At 37.6% G+C, this 20,629-nt stretch overlaps 1 protein-coding gene across 1 annotated transcript in view; it reads left to right on the forward strand.

Annotated features, from left to right (window-relative positions):
- ME1 (malic enzyme 1) overlaps window positions 1-20,629 on the forward strand; it is a 193,499-nt gene that overhangs the window by 46,546 nt on the left and 126,324 nt on the right. The window contains exon 3 of the mRNA XM_075268253.1: window positions 5,628-5,777. Coding sequence (XP_075124354.1) covers window positions 5,628-5,777 — 150 coding nt within the window. The remainder of the gene's footprint in view (window positions 1-5,627; window positions 5,778-20,629) is intronic.

Here is a 20,629-nt window from a genome sequence, read left to right on the forward strand (position 1 = left end):
ATCTCTGCCATGGAGTAACAAATCTTCATGGGGAAAAAGTGTCATATTCAGGTGAGCTTGACCTATCTAACTGTTTTAATGACTTAATATGCATAACCCTGGCAACAGACTCCCTCTAAGGGCAGGATATGGCGCCTTGCTGAGGCATTATACACCGGCGGACACAGGCTTTTTAATCAATCTCTTTAATATTTGCACCACCATACAGACTCTTTGCCTGTGGTGTTGCCATGTGCCTTAGTCCTAAGAATAAAATTAGAAGAGAATGCCATTTTTTTCTAATACAAATGTGCAATTCACGACTGAAGGGGTTGTCCAAGAGTTGATATTGGTGTGTCATTAATATCAGAATGTAGGGGCCCATCTGAACAGCTATTTTGTTTCTGCTTCATACACTGCATAGTGGCTGTGCCATTCTAATGCTGTACAGTTCCCATTCACTTCACTTTATACGTTTTGGCTAGTATGAAGGTTCTGGTTAAATCCTATGAAAAAAGGCATAAGTCTATCAAGTACAACCTATAATCCTACAGTGTTGATCCAGAATAAGGCCATAACTCCTATGAAACACCATTTAACCTAGATTAAGAGATAAATGTATTTCTGACTTCAAATGAATCCTTGAATAAATAACCCACGTTCATAGCTTAGAATATTATGTTTTTCAAGTAATCTATCAGCTCTTACAGTCAAGACTCCCTGTTTATGATGATAGTGAGATCACTTTTCCTTTAAATGTAAATGATACCCCTGTCATGGTTAGGTGTAAAAAGATCATTAGAAAGACCTCTGGACCGGATTAGACTCAGTTGACCATAACAACTCATCAGATTCCAGTTGCGATTTTTCCAAAGCAAATTAGAAAATCTATTCATGAACTTATTAGTTGCTTGTGCTGTCTGAGAATAGTATACTGGAAAAGAGGAGTAATAGTCTGATATTATGTTCCTCTGCAGTGTTATTCCAGCAGACATATACATGAGCCATTCTTTGAGTCAAATGAAAGTTGTAAATGTCTTTGTCAATTAACTGGCAGCTCGTCATATGTAACATGTCGTTACATTTTATATTTATTTAGTTTCAGCAAACACCTGTAGAAATATTTTCATCCTATACATTCTAACAGGGATTTTATACGTACATTTATACAGTTCAGTCTTTTAGACTTGTTTGACCTTACACACACTGCCATTGAACCTTTGCACAGTAATTGGACGTATAGACATGTTATGTCATCTAGGTATTCCACAATGGTACGTACTGTTCTGTAACCCATTTTATATTTGTTCTTGCTTGAATGATATTCTGCTTACTGGATATTGGCATTTACATGAGCAGGCTTCATACCTGTAGGATGTTACAGGTTGTACAGTGTTTACTAACATCTTCTTTGTTGAATACAGTTGGCAACTCTTGATCCTCTCTATATACCATATTCAGTTTTTAAGTGTAGAAGTTAAAGTGACAGATAGCTAATATAACAGAAGCAGATAAAAGTGGATCATCTAGAAAGTAGTAACCTGACTGCATTAGACATCAGAGTTATCCCTTAGTATAGAGTCTCCTAAAAAGTCTTACAGGAGACTTCTCTAAATAAAGGCTCATTCACATCTGCGCCCGGTCTTCGTTCTACAGGTTTCCGTTTCCTGCACAAAACAGAGGCAAGAGACGGAAACCTGCCTGCATGTTTCAAGCCCATTTGAAAGATGTCCGGCCGTGAGCGGCGGTGAGCGTTTAATGCTCTGCACCGCAAAACCGTTTTTTTTTTCAAATCGGACACAGAGTCGGACATGCAGTACTCTGTGTCCGGACCCGGTCTGACAGGTTTCTGTCTTCTGCATGCAGAGGACGGAAACCACAGAACGGACTGCCGAACGCTAGTGTGAACCTAGCATCAGACATTGAGATACATGTATCAATATTATTATGACATTGTTCATAATTGGTAGTCAGATTTATTAATGCATTATGCCAAATTCAACATTAATAGAAATTCTTTCAATATAGTGCTTTTTGCCACAGTATATCATACAGCAGAATACACAGATATGATTTGTGAGCCAAGCTGCAGCATGCAATGAGATAAATAACCCAGGACAGTTTTGCTCTAATATAGAAATACCAGGAGTATATAAGCAGAAGGTGCCAATGGCATACATATAAGAGAAGTTTAGCAAATATCAAAATAGACCCCCCTTAAACCAACTGGTCCTTTTAGATGGATGGTTTAGTGTCCCAAATATTCCCATAGTATACCTGTCTGTGCTTGAGTTAAAAAAATCCCTAATATTCCAGATAAGACTGATATTCTTTTCTGATGCTCATCCCTGGTGCTTCCGATGTACTCGCCGTTGCTCCTGAGATTTGGTGCATGTGCAGTGAAGCCGAGCTATACTGCCCCAGTTACAGTGAAGAACTTTACATGTGCCAGGAGCTCCAGACATAAGTCAGTTGAGAATATCAGACTTAGCTTTCATTGGGTACAATGAGTAAACTAGATACAGAGAACTATAGTATAGGGATATTAAACTACCAGTCTATTAGAACTAGCTGATGGTTAAGTGTCCCAAATGCACCTGACAGATTCCCGTTAAAAATTATTTTACACTAGCTTTTACCCGCGACTTCGTCTGCGGTGATTTGAGAATTGGGCGGACACAGACGTGTGAAACTGTAAAAGTGCTATGAAAAGTTTGGTGGGCTAGCAAGTGTGATTTGATGTGCTATATTGTGTATGTTGTGATACAGACAATGTGATGTGTTATACAGCCTGTGTACAGGAGTATATATGTATCAGGTACTGTATATAGCAGTGATAGGTAATACATGTAATTATATAGTATATACAGCCTGTGTACAGGAGTATATATGTATCAGCACTGTATATAGCAGTGATAGGAGATACATGTAATTATATAGTATATACAGCCTGTGTACAGGAGTATATATGTATCAGGCTCTGTATATAGCAGTGATAGGAGATACATGTAATTATATAGTATATACAGCCTCTATACAGGAGAATATATGTATCAGGCACTGTATATAGCAGTGATAGGAGATACATGTAATTATATAGTATATACAGCCTGTGTACAGGAGTATATATGTATCAGGCTCTGTATATAGCAGTGATAGGAGATACATGTAATTATATAGTATATACAGCCTGTGTACAGGAGTATATATGTATCAGGCACTGTATATAGCAGTGATAGGAGATACATGTAATTATATAGTATATACAGCCTGTGTACAGGAGTATATATGTATCAGGCACTGTATATAGCAGTGATAGGAGATACATGTAATTATATAGTATATACAGCCTGTGTACAGGAGTATATATGTATCAGGCACTGTATATAGCAGTGATAGGAGATACATGTAATTATATAGTATATGCAGCCTGTGTACAGGAGTATATATGTATCAGGCTCTGTATATAGCAGTGATAGGAGATACATGTAATTATATAGTATATACAGCCTGTGTACAGGGGTATATATGTATCAGGCGCTGTATATAGCAGTGATAGGAGATACATGTAATTATATAGTATATAAAGCCTGTGTACAGGAGTATATATGTATCAGGCACTGTATATAGCAGTGATAGGTAATACATGTAATTATATAGTATATACAGCCTGTGTACAGGAGTATATATGTATCAGGTACTGTATATAGCAGTGATAGGTAATACATGTAATTATATAGTATATACAGCCTGTGTACAGGAGTATATATGTATCAGGTACTGTATATAGCAGTGATAGGAGATACATGTAATTACAATGTGATGTGTTGTATTGTGTATGTCGTGATACAGACAATGTGATGTATTATATAGTGGAAAGCTATATGTAAATGTGAGTGAGTAGAGTGAGGGCTACTCCTGAGGTGACAGTAGGGAGTGTGCAGGCAGGTTGAGGCAGGAAATGCCAGGCAGTGTGTGTGAGTCTATAGCTGGGGCTAGGAGTCCTGCTTTTGTGAGTCTCCTGCTAGGAAGCCATGTTGTTTAGGGGCACCAAAAGTAGCCTGTGACTCAATCCTAAGGGAAAACTATGTTTGTGGAAAATTGCATGCAAATCCGTCCAGGCGTTTTAGCATGATTGAGGAACAAACATCCAAACTCACAAACATCCAAACATCCAAACACACAAACTTTCACATTTATAATATTAGTAGGATTTGCTGACTAGTTAGGGAAATTCATTTAAAGTGTACCTCTAGTCATATGAAATATGTGTTCTTCTCCACTTTTCAAGTTATTTTCTAAATGTTATTCTATAAAGAAGGGAGGAAGGAGAAGGCTGCTAGAAAAGACACTCAAATTATTGTTTCTGCTACTCTGTGCTCTTAAGACTGCCATGTTGTAGATAACAGGCCACTCCTGCACAGAATGAGGCAATAAATTAAATAACCATCCGGCAGCATCATCATACTCTACCCCTGCCTTCTCTATAGAGTTCTGTGTATGAGGTTGGATTCAGAGAATGAATCTTATGTAAACAACAGTTTGACTGAAGATAAGGTGGAGGAAATATATTATAAAGTTTTGTATATTCACATCTACTATACATTTACGAAAAGTTGTTTATAATTGGAGGAACGCTTTAATGCTTCAACGTGTAGCTTTGTTTGTTTGTATATACCATTTCTATAATGTAGAGTTGTCCATAAAACCCCAGACAAAGACGAGACAAACCCAACATTAGAGTTTCATAACTATTCCAATGAAAGTAACTGGGCAGTATCAGAATACCTGGAGCAGTCATTGGTTCTCACATTGCAGAAATTCATTTGTGGTTGATATGTGTTAATTAAATTCTACATATTATGGCAAAAATTCCCATTGATTGTCCTCAGGAAACCTAGACAACTATCATAACTTGGCTTCTTCTGAAGGGGTTTTGGCAGTGTTAAGTCTGACGTGATGAAGAGTTGTTTATATTAGCCAGGCTGTGGGGTTTATTAAGAACTTGGCAAAGGTATTAGTAATTGGCAGATGAGCTGACATAGCCGAAAATGGTTTCTAATATTAAGCAGGTGCTCCCTCAACAACTAGATTTCTATGTGTTGTTGGTAATGGTTTCTCTACCAGGTTTTATTATTGCTAGACTGAAAAATCATGAAGTCTATGTGTTTGAGTAGATGTCAAATAATTCATGAAGTAGCTATAGAATATATGCATATATATGGCATCATATGGGCTGAGTCTCAGACTCCCCGGAGCTTTTTGTGACTCAGCAGGAAAATGGAGGGGCCTACATGGATTACTTACTCATTGGAGCTTTTTGTGACTTGGTAGGGCTTGGCTGCATCTTGAACACTATAAGCCTCCACAACCTATCGAAATGAGAAGCTTTTCTACAAAGTTTTGACATCTAACATTACATTTTTAATTCAATTAACTTCTTTGAATTACTTAATGATGGTGTATTATCATTGTATTCGTATCATACTTTCAGATAAAGGTACGGTTTTGCAAGAAATGGTGCATATATTGTAAAGAGATCCAGTATAAATTGGTGATCTTCTAAATTGGTTAACTGAAAAGATGAAATACAATGTAAAACACGTAGAATAAGATTTTTTAAATGTATTTGTTTTGCATTTTTCCAGGTATATTTTACTGATGGGTCTTCAGGATCGAAATGAGAAGCTTTTCTACAAAGTTTTGACATCTAATATTGAAAGATTCATGCCTATTGTTTACACTCCAACTGTAGGCCTAGCTTGTCAACAGTACGGGTTAGCATTCCGACGACCAAGGTAATGTGAACTTACAGTTAGTGATTCACTATTTTAATAGCCTTATTAAAAGAATTCTAGTAGAGGTTGTGTTGTTGGAACACAGCTGGAACATGTAACACTACATAAAAGAACCAAAGATGTTGTTTGGATCTGATATATATTAGATTTTGGTATTTTTGTGTTGACCTAAATGTAGTTTTATGTGTATTTACCTCATTTTGATATATTCAGGACTAAATTTGAAAGTTGGATTGGCAATACACATATTGACCTAAAATTTGGGTTCAACCTTTGAAGTGAATTGTGTGATTCAAAGAAAATACATTGCTTTTCTCAAACACTGAAACGTCTGCCAACAAAGTATATAGGCTTTTACACATCATAAGTATTAAATTACAGAGTTCACTCTTCCAAGCTGCATTTTATTGATTCATCCTTCTGAAGAGTCTTGTCCACCAAAATTCATACACTTACATGTACAACATATAATAATAAACAACATATAATCATGTAGGATACAGAGGTTATAAGTGCATTGGTCCCTTACCATGTACTCAGTTTTCAACATAAAGATTAAGTATTTATAGTTAGTTCTGCAATCCTTCTCAAAAACTCAGATAGAAGACATATTTAGAAACCAGTTAAACTAGTAACAGAAATGTATATGTATAATATGCATGTTTAGATGATTATCCCAATATAAATATAAAGATTAAAACAGTCTAGAGATACTAAGCTAGGTAAAAAAAATAGAACTATTTGCAACCATAGTAATTAGATAATTCATTACATAAAAATAAGAGTGAACTACAGCTATGGTGATGGTATTTGCAAGCAAGATCTTTGTTGACCACAAAATAACTTAAACCCCACACTAACAATACCTTTGACAGGCTGCAATTCACAACCAGTGAAGCCAAAAGAAAAGTTTAAGAGGTCATCGAGAACTATGATACTGAACTCCATTTCTCTTCTGAAGCTCAGTATCATAGTCCTGATTAACCCCTTTAAGTAATGACACATCTGCAGTCATGATCCCCAGTTTAAAACATCTCAAACATACACTAACTCATGAAAACCGCTATCGGAAGAAAGAAGGGTAAAAAAATGTGGTAGGGTTTGGGGTACGGTAAAGTATTAAAAGGTTAATTCACTTTCTGGCCATCGATATTTTATCTGCAGTGGTCAAACAACCAGGACCCCTGAAAATATTCAGTACCCAGTCTAATTGAAGTCTATGGGATGGCATTCCAGTACCTACACTAGCGGCTACAGTTTATATGGTGAGTGAGCAATGTGGCTCACAGTACATAAACAATACAAAGAGCCACACTGTTTTGGTACCGGTGATCTGCGGGGTCTCGGGGGGTCAGACTCCTGCAGTTCCAATATTGATGGCTTATCCTAAGTAGTGCAGTCTGAGACTGCCAGTGTAAAAAGTGGACAGCCCCTGTAAACTTTCCTACATACTTATCTACATACTTCTTAATGGTACGTGCCTTTCAGTACCATTTTAAGACATTGAGGGTAATTACTAAATTATGTAAGGCTGTAAGTATAGCAGGGCAGAGCACAAGGTAGCCAGGGTGCAGATGCCTCAGTCTGTCAGATTTTATTTTAATCAGAAAGTAAATGTCAACCCCTGACTGGCAAAGATTTCAATTCTGGTGCAAGGAACCATCCAAGATGGGCCAGAATTATTAATATGCAACAAGGGTGTTGCCATTGCTCCAAAGAGATAAGTGGCAACACCCTTGTTGAATGAAATAGCTAATTTGCATATTAACAAAAACAGCAATATATCTGCAACGGAGTCACTGATTTACAAGGGGAAGAATCACAGTTTCTGTAAAACTCGATCATCAAGGACAACCCCGTCAGGGAGGTAATAGTCAGGTAAGACTTGGGAAACAGAACCTTGGGGTTGAGGAAGTAATTTAGAAATAGGAGCAGGTCCTAAAAGGCCCTGCATATATATGGCTTAACCTGTGGATATGCCATAAATGTCTTTCTGTGAAAACCCTTGGTGGACAATGATTTTTTATTCCATTGAAGGCAAGTAATCTCTCGATGAACAAGCATGCACTGGTTTCAGCTGTTATCAAGAATGAGGATTACTACACAGACTCATTGTCCTAATCACTTTGTGAGGACAACGAGGCACTCGCCATATAATAAGCCATGGCTGAAGTTCACGAGTAGATAGATACTATCTACTCTTCTCTTTTCTTCCTGCTGAGCCGTATACTGGACTCTGCTACATCTCCGCTTCCATAGGAATGAATGGATGCAGCCGGCGTGCAAGGGGTTAAGTGGCTGGACGCCGGCACAGGCTGTGTGCTGGCTGCATCCATTCATTACTATGGGAGCGTGCTTCGAATAGTACTCGCTCATCTCTAGACTAGCTAACATTGTTAGCTTTTCCCACAATGCATGGCCAGTAGCAAAGCATTGTGGGAAATAACCTCCGACCTCGATCCTGCCTAAAAAGATCGGGATCGTAATTCTGATCGCGATCGTGAAATTTACTCGATCGCCGATCGGAATCTGATCTTTTCCGATCCCGATCACTCAACCCTAGTTGTCATTATATAATTAGAAAATATGGAAACTCTAAGTGTTAAATATTATATATTTACAATATTCTCTAGCAGACATGGGGTTAACACTCTACTGACATCATAGTCTTATATTTTGGGTGCATGGGTGCGGTTAGAGTAGACCATTTTAGAAATCTCCTTACATAGCTACAAGATGGAAGGTAACACCCACTCTCATGAATATAAATGAGTAAGAAATACACATGTCTGGGTCTGTCTTTGGGAAGACCAGGGGAAGACCAGGAGGTCTGTCTTTGGGAACACCAGGGTGGGTGGTCCAGGCAGATGGACATCCATGGACGTCGTAACCAGCCCAAGTCCACCAACCAGATGACAAGCATGAACCAAGCTGTAACTACAAGATATCCAGATGATTTAACTTCTCTGAAGATGTAAGCTATTGACATTGACTGATATTTGTATTATTTGGACATTTTCCCTGTTCCTGTGTTTTCCTTCAAGATATTAATAAACCTCTACACTGATTTATAACAAGCTGACTTCTTCCTATCGTGGACAAGGCCAGGTCCGGATATTTAACAGTGGACACAAGTCTCACCGGCAAATACAAGATATTTAACAGTGGCGAGCCAGCCTTCCTCCGTTACTTCATGGCTATTTAACAGTGGCGAGCCAGCACGGTCGGTTTTTTTTTTCCTGTTTTTCTCGTTCCGTTCACTTGCAATTAAGGGGGAAGAGAGGAGTATTTTGCAAGTTGTATGAATTGCAAGATTCAGGAAGACTTCGAAAAAGAACTTATATTGGTGAGATACAGATGACTGTTGTACGTGTTATATGATACGGAAGCCTGTGTGAGGAAAGCCTGTGAGGAAACACAGAAGGACCACAAGTGCCAGACGTACTGAGACGTTCTGATGACAGGGACCAACTGTTCCAAGGACAAGCTAAAGGTGAAGCTTTCTACAGTGGTGAGTAAAGATTTTACTTTTAAAGTATGGAAAAATTAGAGTCATTGTCTAAAAAGTGTAACGTTGAGTTTAAAATTGTGTCTAGTGACAATTTAGCGAGTATATGGCAAGATTTGTATACACAATGTGAGCAGGCAAATTCTAAGATTGAAAATAGAATTTGTTCTACAAAAGAGAAGCAGGTATTTAGGAATATAGCTTCTTTGGTAAAGATTTTTAATGACATGGTAACAGAAAAGAAATTAAGTAATAGTATGCATAAATCTGTTCAGACAGATGAGAAATCTCAATATGTTGATAAAGAGCACCATGTGGCAGTAATGGCCATAGATGGTGAGGAACAAATGATACAAGAAACTAAATTGAAATTAAAATCTCAGGAATATTTGATGAATCTGAGTAAAGCCATTCCCACATATGATGTAAAGATCCATGTGTGTAGAAACTCAGAAATTTTTGAAAGCCATGCAGAGAAATTTGATCTAAATATTGAACAGAGAAATAAACTGTTTAAATTATGGCTTCCTATTGATTTTACAGAACGTTTGTCTGCAAAAATGTCTTATGATAACGAGTCAAATGATTGGTTAAAAGACAGTGATGTGGAGAGATTAAAGAAACTAATCTGGTGCACTAGAGGTGACAGCATGCCAACATCTGACATACTGAATGAGATAAAGATTGGCAGAAAAGAATGTACATTTGCATTCATGTCTAAATTTGAGAGAACATACAAAACTGTCATTCAAAAGGTGAACTCTTCATCTATGGTGAAAAGTTTTGTTAAAAAGTTCAAATTTTTGGATGCAGTCACCCTTGCCAGTGCCTCAGATAAGAAGACTTTATTTGAAGCTGCTAGTTTATTGGACATGGCCAGAAGACATCAGAAACATATGTCAAATGTAAATCGAGTATGTCCAAAGCAAAAAGCAAAGCCTATTAAGAGACATCTGTCAAATCATGTTAAAGTGTCCCCTATTTATAGGAGGGAAAGTGACAAAATCTATGAGAAACGTAGGAAATTACATGTTGCATATAAACCATATGCCATGCAAGAAAATCCACAAATTGAAATTCCAGTATTAACTGAAATTAAAGAATTGCAGCCAACCAAATCTATTGATAGTCAAAAGATTGTATCTGGGAATGTACCAGTTGTCTCCAAAATGTCAGATCTTTTCAGTAACCCAATGGCATCTGACCTGTCTTATATTCTTAGGAAAAGGGCAAGCTTGGCATTCTCTCATGACCTGGCGAGGCTATTATGGATGGACGTGTTGACAGGAAGTTCATGGGTTTAACTTAAAAATATATATCTGAAAGGAGGTCAGGGGTCGAATTTAAAAGTATCTCTGAAGGAATGACTGTCTATTGAGATTTACTTACGTACTATTTGGCTATGTAAAGAGAAATCCCTTTTACATGAGGAGAAGTCCAATGATCAGGTATAACCCACATGATTATGTGATAATGTTTGTAAAATAATCCTAATTATGCTATTGTGAATAATACTATGGATCATATTATTATATATATACACACACATATAGGAGGAGAGCCTGATGTGTGGTGACAGATTTTTGTCATAGTCCACTCTCTGGATGCAGAGAGAGGAGGAACATGTTATGTACATTATATGAATATGATCAAATAGTACTAGGGATCCATAAAGTTATTAAATTTTCCATTGGTTAAAATCATTATTGTATTAATTTGGTTTTTGCTAAAGTTTATCTATTTTTTCTCATCAGATATAGATATATGGAAAAATGGATCAGTTCAATCAGTGATGTCCATTCATTCATCATTCTTTCCTTATAGCCAAAAGAATACATGGAGTGTCTAACTATTAATGAGTAAACTAATTTCACATGGTGTAACTAATAACAATGCATGATAAAGTGATAGAAGTTCTAACTTACCTCAAGCATGTTTTTCAATAGTTTCATGTAAAGTCCATGTTTTTAGGATTTTCAAGTTATAATCCATTATGTATGAAGGCATGCAACTAGGCATGGAGCTCTTACTTACTGTGAGAATAAGTGTTCGTTCATGTGGTCAGTTGATTGACAGCAACACACTGTGACCTGTGACCCTGATGGGCTGGTCAGTATAAGTGTTATGTGTGTTATGTGTCCACTGGTGTATACAACAGATCTGTGACATCACAAATAGGCCTAAGAAAATCAGGATGCATCCAACAAGGAAAAAAGGAAAATATATCCAACAAAGAGACGTCTATTTTCTTTCTATTTTCTATTTCTTTCTATTTTCTATTTCTATTTTCTTTTTCTATTTCTTTCTATTTTTTATCTTATATGATCCTCTATATTAAATTGGGAAATTAGCAAATATATTTGAAATCCATTGAAAGGAACCTCATATGTTTATACCAAGTGTTTAAGTCACATGAGCTGAGGAAAAGGTGACAGCTGCACTAGGGTGAAGGTTATTTTAGTTTGTGAATATTTTGTAGCAAAAGAAGAAGCTTTTGACTAAGATATAGATAGCTCTTCAATATATTTGTTCAAACCTGACAAATAATAAAGGCTTATTGGGGTAATTGGATCATGGGATAATAAATATATTAGTTATGGTGGAAAATCTAGTTAGCTATAGCCAGTATTGTATTATTGTTTTATTATATTATTATTCATTATGTATTCTTACATGTACACACACACTTGCATACACTTACACACATCAACATCTACAAACATTGGGAAAACAAACATTGGGAAAACAAACATTGGGAAAAATATGTCTTATATGCAAATGAGATAAGCTAATCATCTTCATGAAAGGAGAAGTATAATATCATCAAAGGATATGGGATATCAAGAGAGATAGTCTCTGGTTTATTCTTCAAACTTCTGATTATAGGATGTGACATATTTTGAAAAGTTTATGTTTATATACTTATTTCATATATATGGTATTCATATACAGCCAGTACACAAGAATATATACAGTTAAGTTTAAGACAGAGACAAGAGTGTGTTGGCACAAGTGTTGTCTCTATTCTTGGTATTGGAGGTATCTGAAAGGTTAAGAAGGTCACAGGAATCTGTGAAGAGACGAGGTGTTAAGAGGAAACTTTAGGCACATACGTTTTTATGAATAAAGGTTAATATTGTGTCTCAGATAAAGAACACAATGATATTTAATAAATGAATGTTTAAAATAAAATAATATCTTATTAAAAAGGAAATAAAGTGATTAAACTTTAGAAAATGTATGATTAAGTATAATATAACACATTCATATAGGAACATATGTTTAGTATAATTGGTGAAAAGTTCTAACTAAAGAATAAATATTGTGATTGTCTATAGAATGGTAATTAATAATCACATTATATTTCAGAGTTATGTTGCAATTTGTCATCACAAGTAAATTACACATATATATTCATACATATAGATATAAAGATATATATGTTGATATATGATGTTTATATAGATTATTGTATCCAAAGTACTATTATCTGATAGTTTGATAAATGTATTGAATATCAATATTTTAATAAGTCAAATATAAATATTGATACAATGTAAAGAGAAGTATGATATATAAATGAGTGGTATGGTACACTGTGATATTATAGTTTAGTTAATTGCCTAGTTTGGCTTAGCTATTAGGGAAAGAAAACTTATCTTCAATCAAGTCCAAGATTATGATAAAGTTTGATATCAAATGTTAATAAAAAGACTTTAACAGTTACAAGAAGAAGATGTGCGGGAAAAGACAAAATCTGAAGGTATGATGCTATATGCTTAAGCTTATGCCAAGGACTGTGTTTAAAAACTATTACTGGAGTTTGGAACCTTTGATCAGCGGATGATTGGACAGATATAAAGACGTCCTCATCAATGTTTGGTGGAATCCTTTCTATTTCAAGACTTCAAGTTGTTTGTACGCAAAAGGGTTATGAATGATAAAACCCGAACACAGATATTGTGTATCCAAGAGACTGAGATTCCAGGACTGAACCTTACTGACAAGCAGCAGGGATGATGTCAGAATTCACACTTGCCTTGCTTTTGCAGTATTGCTCCAGAAGTGTCACATGATTGTACAGTGACAGGAGGTCAAGGTAATTACAGAAGGAAACCCTTCTACAGTCTATGTCTTGGTGAAGTGAAACATAACATATGGACTTTGCTGTTATATCAATATCTTCACAATATGAACTTTAATGGACAATGTTATAATATCTGCACAACACGGAGGAAATCTAAAGGACTTTAAGTCAAGAACTACATTTGTGGTAATAAGCCTTCTATTATGACGGAAGAAGAGATGACCAGAAGACCAGACGATGAAAGAAGAGCCTTCATCAGGTGTAGGTTAGATAGTGGATCAAATTGTTTCCATCTTTGATCACAGTTTACCATAACATACCATAACATTTATTAATGTCAAAATGTATTGCAAATTGATGAAATTATTGTTACATGGACAATCAATGAAAATTAAGTTCCAGCAAAGAAGAAAGAAGATATAATCTAATTGAATGAATATTGTTGTATGGTATATCTTGAGAGTTCAAACAGATATTTCACTCTCAAAAGGGGGAAATGTTAAATATTATATATTTACAATATTCTCTAGCAGACATGGGGTTAACACTCTACTGACATCATAGTCTTATATTTTGGGTGCATGGGTGCGGTTAGAGTAGACCATTTTAGAAATCTCCTTACATAGCTACAAGATGGAAGGTAACACCCACTCTCATGAATATAAATGAGTAAGAAATACACATGTCTGGGTCTGTCTTTGGGAAGACCAGGGGAAGACCAGGAGGTCTGTCTTTGGGAACACCAGGGTGGGTGGTCCAGGCAGATGGACATCCATGGACGTCGTAACCAGCCCAAGTCCACCAACCAGATGACAAGCATGAACCAAGCTGTAACTACAAGATATCCAGATGATTTAACTTCTCTGAAGATGTAAGCTATTGACATTGACTGATATTTGTATTATTTGGACATTTTCCCTGTTCCTGTGTTTTCCTTCAAGATATTAATAAACCTCTACACTGATTTATAACAAGCTGACTTCTTCCTATCGTGGACAAGGCCAGGTCCGGATATTTAACAGTGGACACAAGTCTCACCGGCAAATACAAGATATTTAACACTAAGATTACAAAGCAGTTAAATATCTGGTCTCCACTAGAGATATAGATCAATTTCCATGTCTCCCTCACTACAAATATGGTAACACGAAGAATAATACTACTATCATAGAATGTATCAGATGCAAGTATCAATCAGAACAGAGATGAAAATATCTTTATATAGTAAATTGTGATGTTTTCCATCATGTCTATGATTTACAATAAATCACAACTAATTGTAAAACTCCCTAGTAGGCTAGAATCTGGAAAGCAAAGGCATAATCTGGATAAAGGAAAGGAAATAAAATATGCGAGCTGCCAGACTTCATAAACTCTTCTACCTTAATCCCTTGGCTCCTTCCAAGTGCCAAATATATAAAGGGCCTTGATGAATTTCCTTTGCTAGTCTGCAGCACATACTTAGCGGTGACATAACTAATTCAACAGGACAGCTTTGGTTTGTAAATAATATGATGCACAGGCTTGCGTGAGCAGCAGGGTCCGCAGTGAGCCATCGGCAGTACCTTACTGCAATTTATACATATAATTTATTTAACAGACACCTTTGATGACAAAAGTTGGAAATAGCAGCCTCTCATTTTCTTAGTGGCAAAGTGAAATAATCCCAAGGATCTCCATATGGAATAAAGTGATAAAGGCTTGTTTATGTATTATCTATAATGGCTTAGGTAAAATATAACATCCATTAATTATAGTACAAATATATTTATATTGGTCAAATCTCCATAAAAATTAAATAGAAAAAAAACAGATAAAAAGAAGTAAGGGGTTAGTAATATCCAAAAGGGGACTCCATAGTAAGAGTCTATTATGTGAACTCTCCCAACCATTCCTTATGTGAATTCTCCCAACCATTCTTCTACTGGGTTCATAAATAGTGGGTTTATGGGTATTTAGTATACCTGCTCATATCAAATTCACATGAGGATTGTGGAATATATGGCTCAGTCCCTCATCAAATGACTGATGCTCCTATAAGAAGGTATACTTTCTAATATGCCCATATTATAACCATAAAAGTATTGTAGCTGGCTGTGAGCGCTATGTTAGGAGCGACTAAGAATCCAGGGAGTGTAGTCAGTAGTGCCCCTAGAGCAGTGATGGTGAACCTTTTAGAGACCGAGTGCCCAAACTGCAAACCCAAAACCCACTAAATCACAAAGTGCCAACACAAATTTAACCTTAATGCTCTGTGGATGTACAGTAGTGGACAGTTACGATCCCGCAAAATACAGTCATGTAAATGTAGCTTTACAGAGCTTTCAATAATACAAAACAACTTTGTGCTGAAAGTTAATAGTTTACCTTTGGTATATTTTTGAACAATTAGGCTGGTCTTACACGACAGTAGTGGTTTTGCGGTCCGCAATTTGCTGATCAGCAACACTAATTGCACTCTAAAAAGTCATTCCGCAGACGTCCGTGTCCATCCACAAAGTGCATCCGCAAGGCTCTGTGTGCAACCGTTTTTTTCGGATCCACAAAAAACAACACACCAATACAATGCAATGGTGACATCCGCAGGTGCAGATATACACTGATGTATCTTCAGTGTATATCTGCATTACAGCACGCACCCATAGAGTTCTATGGGACAGTCCATAGAACTCTGGGGAGTCTGCTCCACAGTGGTCCCCCACATAATCAATCTGCTTCACAATGGCCCCCACACAGTATAATCTGCTGCAAAGTGGCCCCAACACAGTACAATTTGCTCCACAGTGTCCCCCACTCAGTATAATCTGTTCGACAGATAGGTGCCTGCAGAGAGGGCTCTGAGTGCCATCTCTGGCACCCGTGCCATAGGTTCACCATCACGGCCCTAGAGTCTCTCCACACGTGTGGCTGCAGTAAGGTAGTATACTTGAGTATGTGGCTTAACATTCTAAGTACCAGTGCTCACCATCAGGGCAGTGTTAACTGCATATAGATGGAGGGCTGTTTATATTCCTTTAGTTATGTCCAAAGGAACTTGTACTGCACTATGTGGGGGACACATGTAGATAGAGGGAAATGGTTAGGAACTTGAGGCAATATCAATACGTAGCCTGCTGGTTTCACATGTGTGAAGAGACTGACTACACTCCCTGGGTTCTATATTTTCTTAAATGTTTGATCTTAACAAAACTTTATTGTCTTAACATTTTACAACTGTATTTTCTTAACATTTATTCAAATTTATATATACATTTGTTCTTTAAAGCGATCCCCTGCTTTGGACAGTTCCTTTTTACTGTATTTCTATTGAAGATTTAATTAAATACAACAAAAAGAAAAAAAAAAAAACATGTATGTCATAGCAACTCATATTTGCTCCGGAAATCACAATGCCATGCACTATAGTCTGAGAACAAAGGAATATAGTAAACTCAGGTTATATCAAGTGACCTCGATAGTGGAGCAATCCTATTTATTCAATGTTTAATAAACGTCTTAATTATACCCACTCAAATATTTAGCCTGAACCGGAGACTGAGGCAGATAATATGATATACTCATCACAAGACAGTCACATACAGAGAGGGAGGGTAGACTTAAAGAAGACCTTTCATGTTCTCAGGCACCTGCTGTTTTATTTACTGCTAGAACGCTGAATTCAGCTTTCCCGTTATGTGCCCCTGGTGAAGAGCTATTGGTGCCATTACCATAGCTTTTCACTGTCAGAAGGGCGTTCACTGCTCAGCGTCATCAGTGGGCAGTAAGGAACGCCCCCTCTGACAGTACAGCGCTATGGACTCGGCTGTCAGATGGGGCGTTCCTCACAGAAACGCCCTTCTGATGCTGAAGAGCTATGGTAACGACACCGATAGCTCTTGGCCAGGGGCACATAACAAGAAAGCTGTTGGCTTTCTAGCAGTAGGATATGAGAGGGCCTCTTTAAAAAGATCAAGTTGGGCTATAAGCTATAGTGCAAGACCAAAGAATACAGCTTGTGAATGATCCAGAAGGCATTCCATGCTGTGCACAGTTCTTTTTTGTTAGACGTGCCCCTAAAAGTAGATTAACCATGTAGTTTCCCAATATCTAATCATTGGCGCTGCTTGTTACCTGTGAGTACAGCTAGTATCTACTGTTTTGGCATTATATCATAATGCCACATTGTAGGTATTTACCTACAATTGCAGCAAAGCATAATAATGAATAACCTTATTACCTTTGGTGAATTATATAAGTTTTAGTAATTTTCCTGGGTGCAAACATAATGCTCTCCTTTGGGTATTTTGGCAGTAATGCACACTGGTTTTCAGCATTCAGGAGGAGCATTGTCTGCTGATGCCTTTATACTGGTATTTTCCAGCATCGGTGACCGTGAGTACAAGCCAATACAGATTACAAGTGAACTGACAGGTTGTCCCTGTAGACCACCTACAGCTTGAAATAACGACTGTCCATTATTAGGGAAATCACTAGACCTAAGGTACAAAGAACACCTTGTATTTACCAGTGATCTGCAGGTTTACAATCTGTAATCTTTACAATAACCACAGATTGTGAATTGACAAAGACCAGTGTTTTAATTTAGTAACACAATATCTGCAGTATAAGAGTGCTACTGTGTCTGAGCCCTCTTACCTCCACTTACTCTTAATATGACAAGTACATTTCTTCCATAATAGCAGTGTCCTGTGACAGGAGAATGGTTTTAATCATTAATTTATTAACAATTAAGCTGTGGAATCTGTAAGAGAGCGGTGTGTATTATCAGGCCACACACAAAGCTCCAGCCAGCCATGGAGGCCGAGGCTGGAAATGTGCAGGAGTTACAAATTATCAAATTCTTTCATGACTCATAATACTTATTTATGGTGTCTAATACAGAAAACAACCCTTAACATTTCACTACATTTTATTTCTTCTTACTCAGATGGATTTGTAATAATAGAAAATTGTATGTACAATTGATGCTTGCTTTATGGAATATATCAACTTTTGTCATCATTTTTTATTTTTTCATTGCTACAAAGATACTAAAATGAAGGATATTTACAAATAGTCCCAGTTAAAAAATATTACCGTACTGTTTAGTATACACTGCTCCTGTGCTCATGTCTTACATTAGCAGTGTTATATGTCACTAGAAAGCTGAACATGAACTTAATCCAGCACACTGTCAGCTTTGCTGGTATATGCCCCGGTTGCAGAGATATCAGTGTCATTAGTTTTTGTTACTTTCACTAATGGCGCCGGCGTAATCCACATGACTGCTGAAGACCGATCAGGCTTCTGCAGTCTTTGACATCATGACCTCTCTGAGACCGAAGTTGGCCTGAAGACCATCATTGGAGCCCAGGGGAGGTGAGTGACACTGTTTGTTATGTTTAATTACCTCCCCTGGTCCTCTGCTCATTATACTCTACAGTCTGAAGAGACCCCAGAGTTTAATAGTGGTTTGTCAGTGGCAACTCCACAAATTTCTGGTTCGGCTACAGAATCCCACAGTGCTCCTACTTATATTGTGTTTGTCTTTGTGCCTCTAGTTATGTTTGTATGTCCTAGCTATATGTTCCATGTATTTGTTATGAAGCTTTCCCCATGTTGTTTCCCTGTGGTTCCCTCTTGTATTTAAAACCCTTAGATTTGGTACAGCCCTGGCCTACCACAGGCCACTGACTGAGTCTGGGAAACTTAGGTCTCCTGAAGAGCCGTTACTGCCCCAGTGTTGTTCTACTCTAAGCAGTGAGAAAGTGCAGAGGAGACGGTGGATGCCAGCACTGTGCACTGAGGCCTAGCAGTTCCCTACAGCCCCATTAGAGGAAGATTTAAGCTGCAGGACACCCCTCATTGGTGTCTGGCCTAAGAGCAGAGCTGCGGAGAGTGATTGAGTGTGCTTGGCCTAGCTGGTTGCACGTCATCCACCACAACTACTCCCATCCTCTGATTCCCTCCATCTGCACAGCCAGACCCTAAATTTTTAGAAAATTTGAAAACTGTAGTGGCCTCTATGGGGCATTGTATTGTATGGAGGGGCCACTATGTGACATTATACTGTGAAAGAGCAACTGTAGGATATTATACTGTGTGCATTATGGGATATTATTCTTAAAGGGGTTGTGCACAAATTGGATAATCTTCAGAGAGACACGAGGTAGGTGTAACATAAAAAAAGCATACTTACCTGTCACCAGCACTCTAGTGTCCACCACCGCAACCCATTTGGCCACATATCGCTTTAGTCTTCGGAAACCTTGTGCCCCACATGACCAATGAGGTCAATCAGCGACCGCTGAGGCTGCTGGAGAGGGATAGTAATAATAATAATACATTTTATTTATATAATGCGAACATATTCCACAACACTTTACCAATTGTAGGGTTAAAGTACAGAGAAAAAAGATACATTACAAATCAGTGATGCCACTTATATATGTCACTGGATGCTGATTGGCCTCAGTGGTCACATGGGGGCACAACTTCTGGGGACTCGACCCAGGCACAGCACTTGTCCAAATGGTTTGTGGTGATGAGAGATTTTTCTTATGTTACACTTGCCTCTGGCTCTTTAAGCTGGGTTGCATACAACCATGTGCTAACCGCTGGCCGTGAATGAACAGCATCAGCATGTTATCCATGTGCCGTCCATGCACCGGTCATACTTCTGCAGCCCCATTCTTTCAACGCTGCAAAATCGCACATGGGGGCATGTAATTCATGGTCCTGTGCACGGGCCTACAGAAATGAATGGTCAGCATACTATCTTGGAAAAACCCAAATATCACACTGACCTAGCACATGGTCATCTGCAAGAGGCTTAAGTCTGTTCATCTTGTTCTCATCTACTGCTCTATTAACAAGTTTGATCATTTTAAAATTGGCAGAAATTGGCAGAGACTCTCCTGTGACGGCTTCAGACACACATATATTCTGCTGGTCAACCTGCTTTATTATATGTGTGATAAAGCTGAAGACAGTAAACCTTGTTTTATCAGCAAAATGCACATGAACCTGGAGCTGTCAGACATAAGTCCAGGATGCATCTCAGCCAAATTTAAAGGGGTTGTCCGAGATCATAAATTTGAATGTAGGCCTCGGAGGAGGGTTAGAAAATGAAAATGTTCTGATACTTACCTGCATCCGCCCCTACATTCTTGCGCTGGGACAGCCAGAGTGGCTGCTTCGGTGACATCAAGTTGCTCTCATCTGTATAATACAGTCACTCTGTATACTTAAAGAGCAGTGGAGCTAACATCCGGCTTA

Source organism: Leptodactylus fuscus, chromosome 3 (assembly GCF_031893055.1).
Source record: "Leptodactylus fuscus isolate aLepFus1 chromosome 3, aLepFus1.hap2, whole genome shotgun sequence".
NCBI lineage: Eukaryota > Metazoa > Chordata > Amphibia > Anura > Leptodactylidae > Leptodactylus > Leptodactylus fuscus.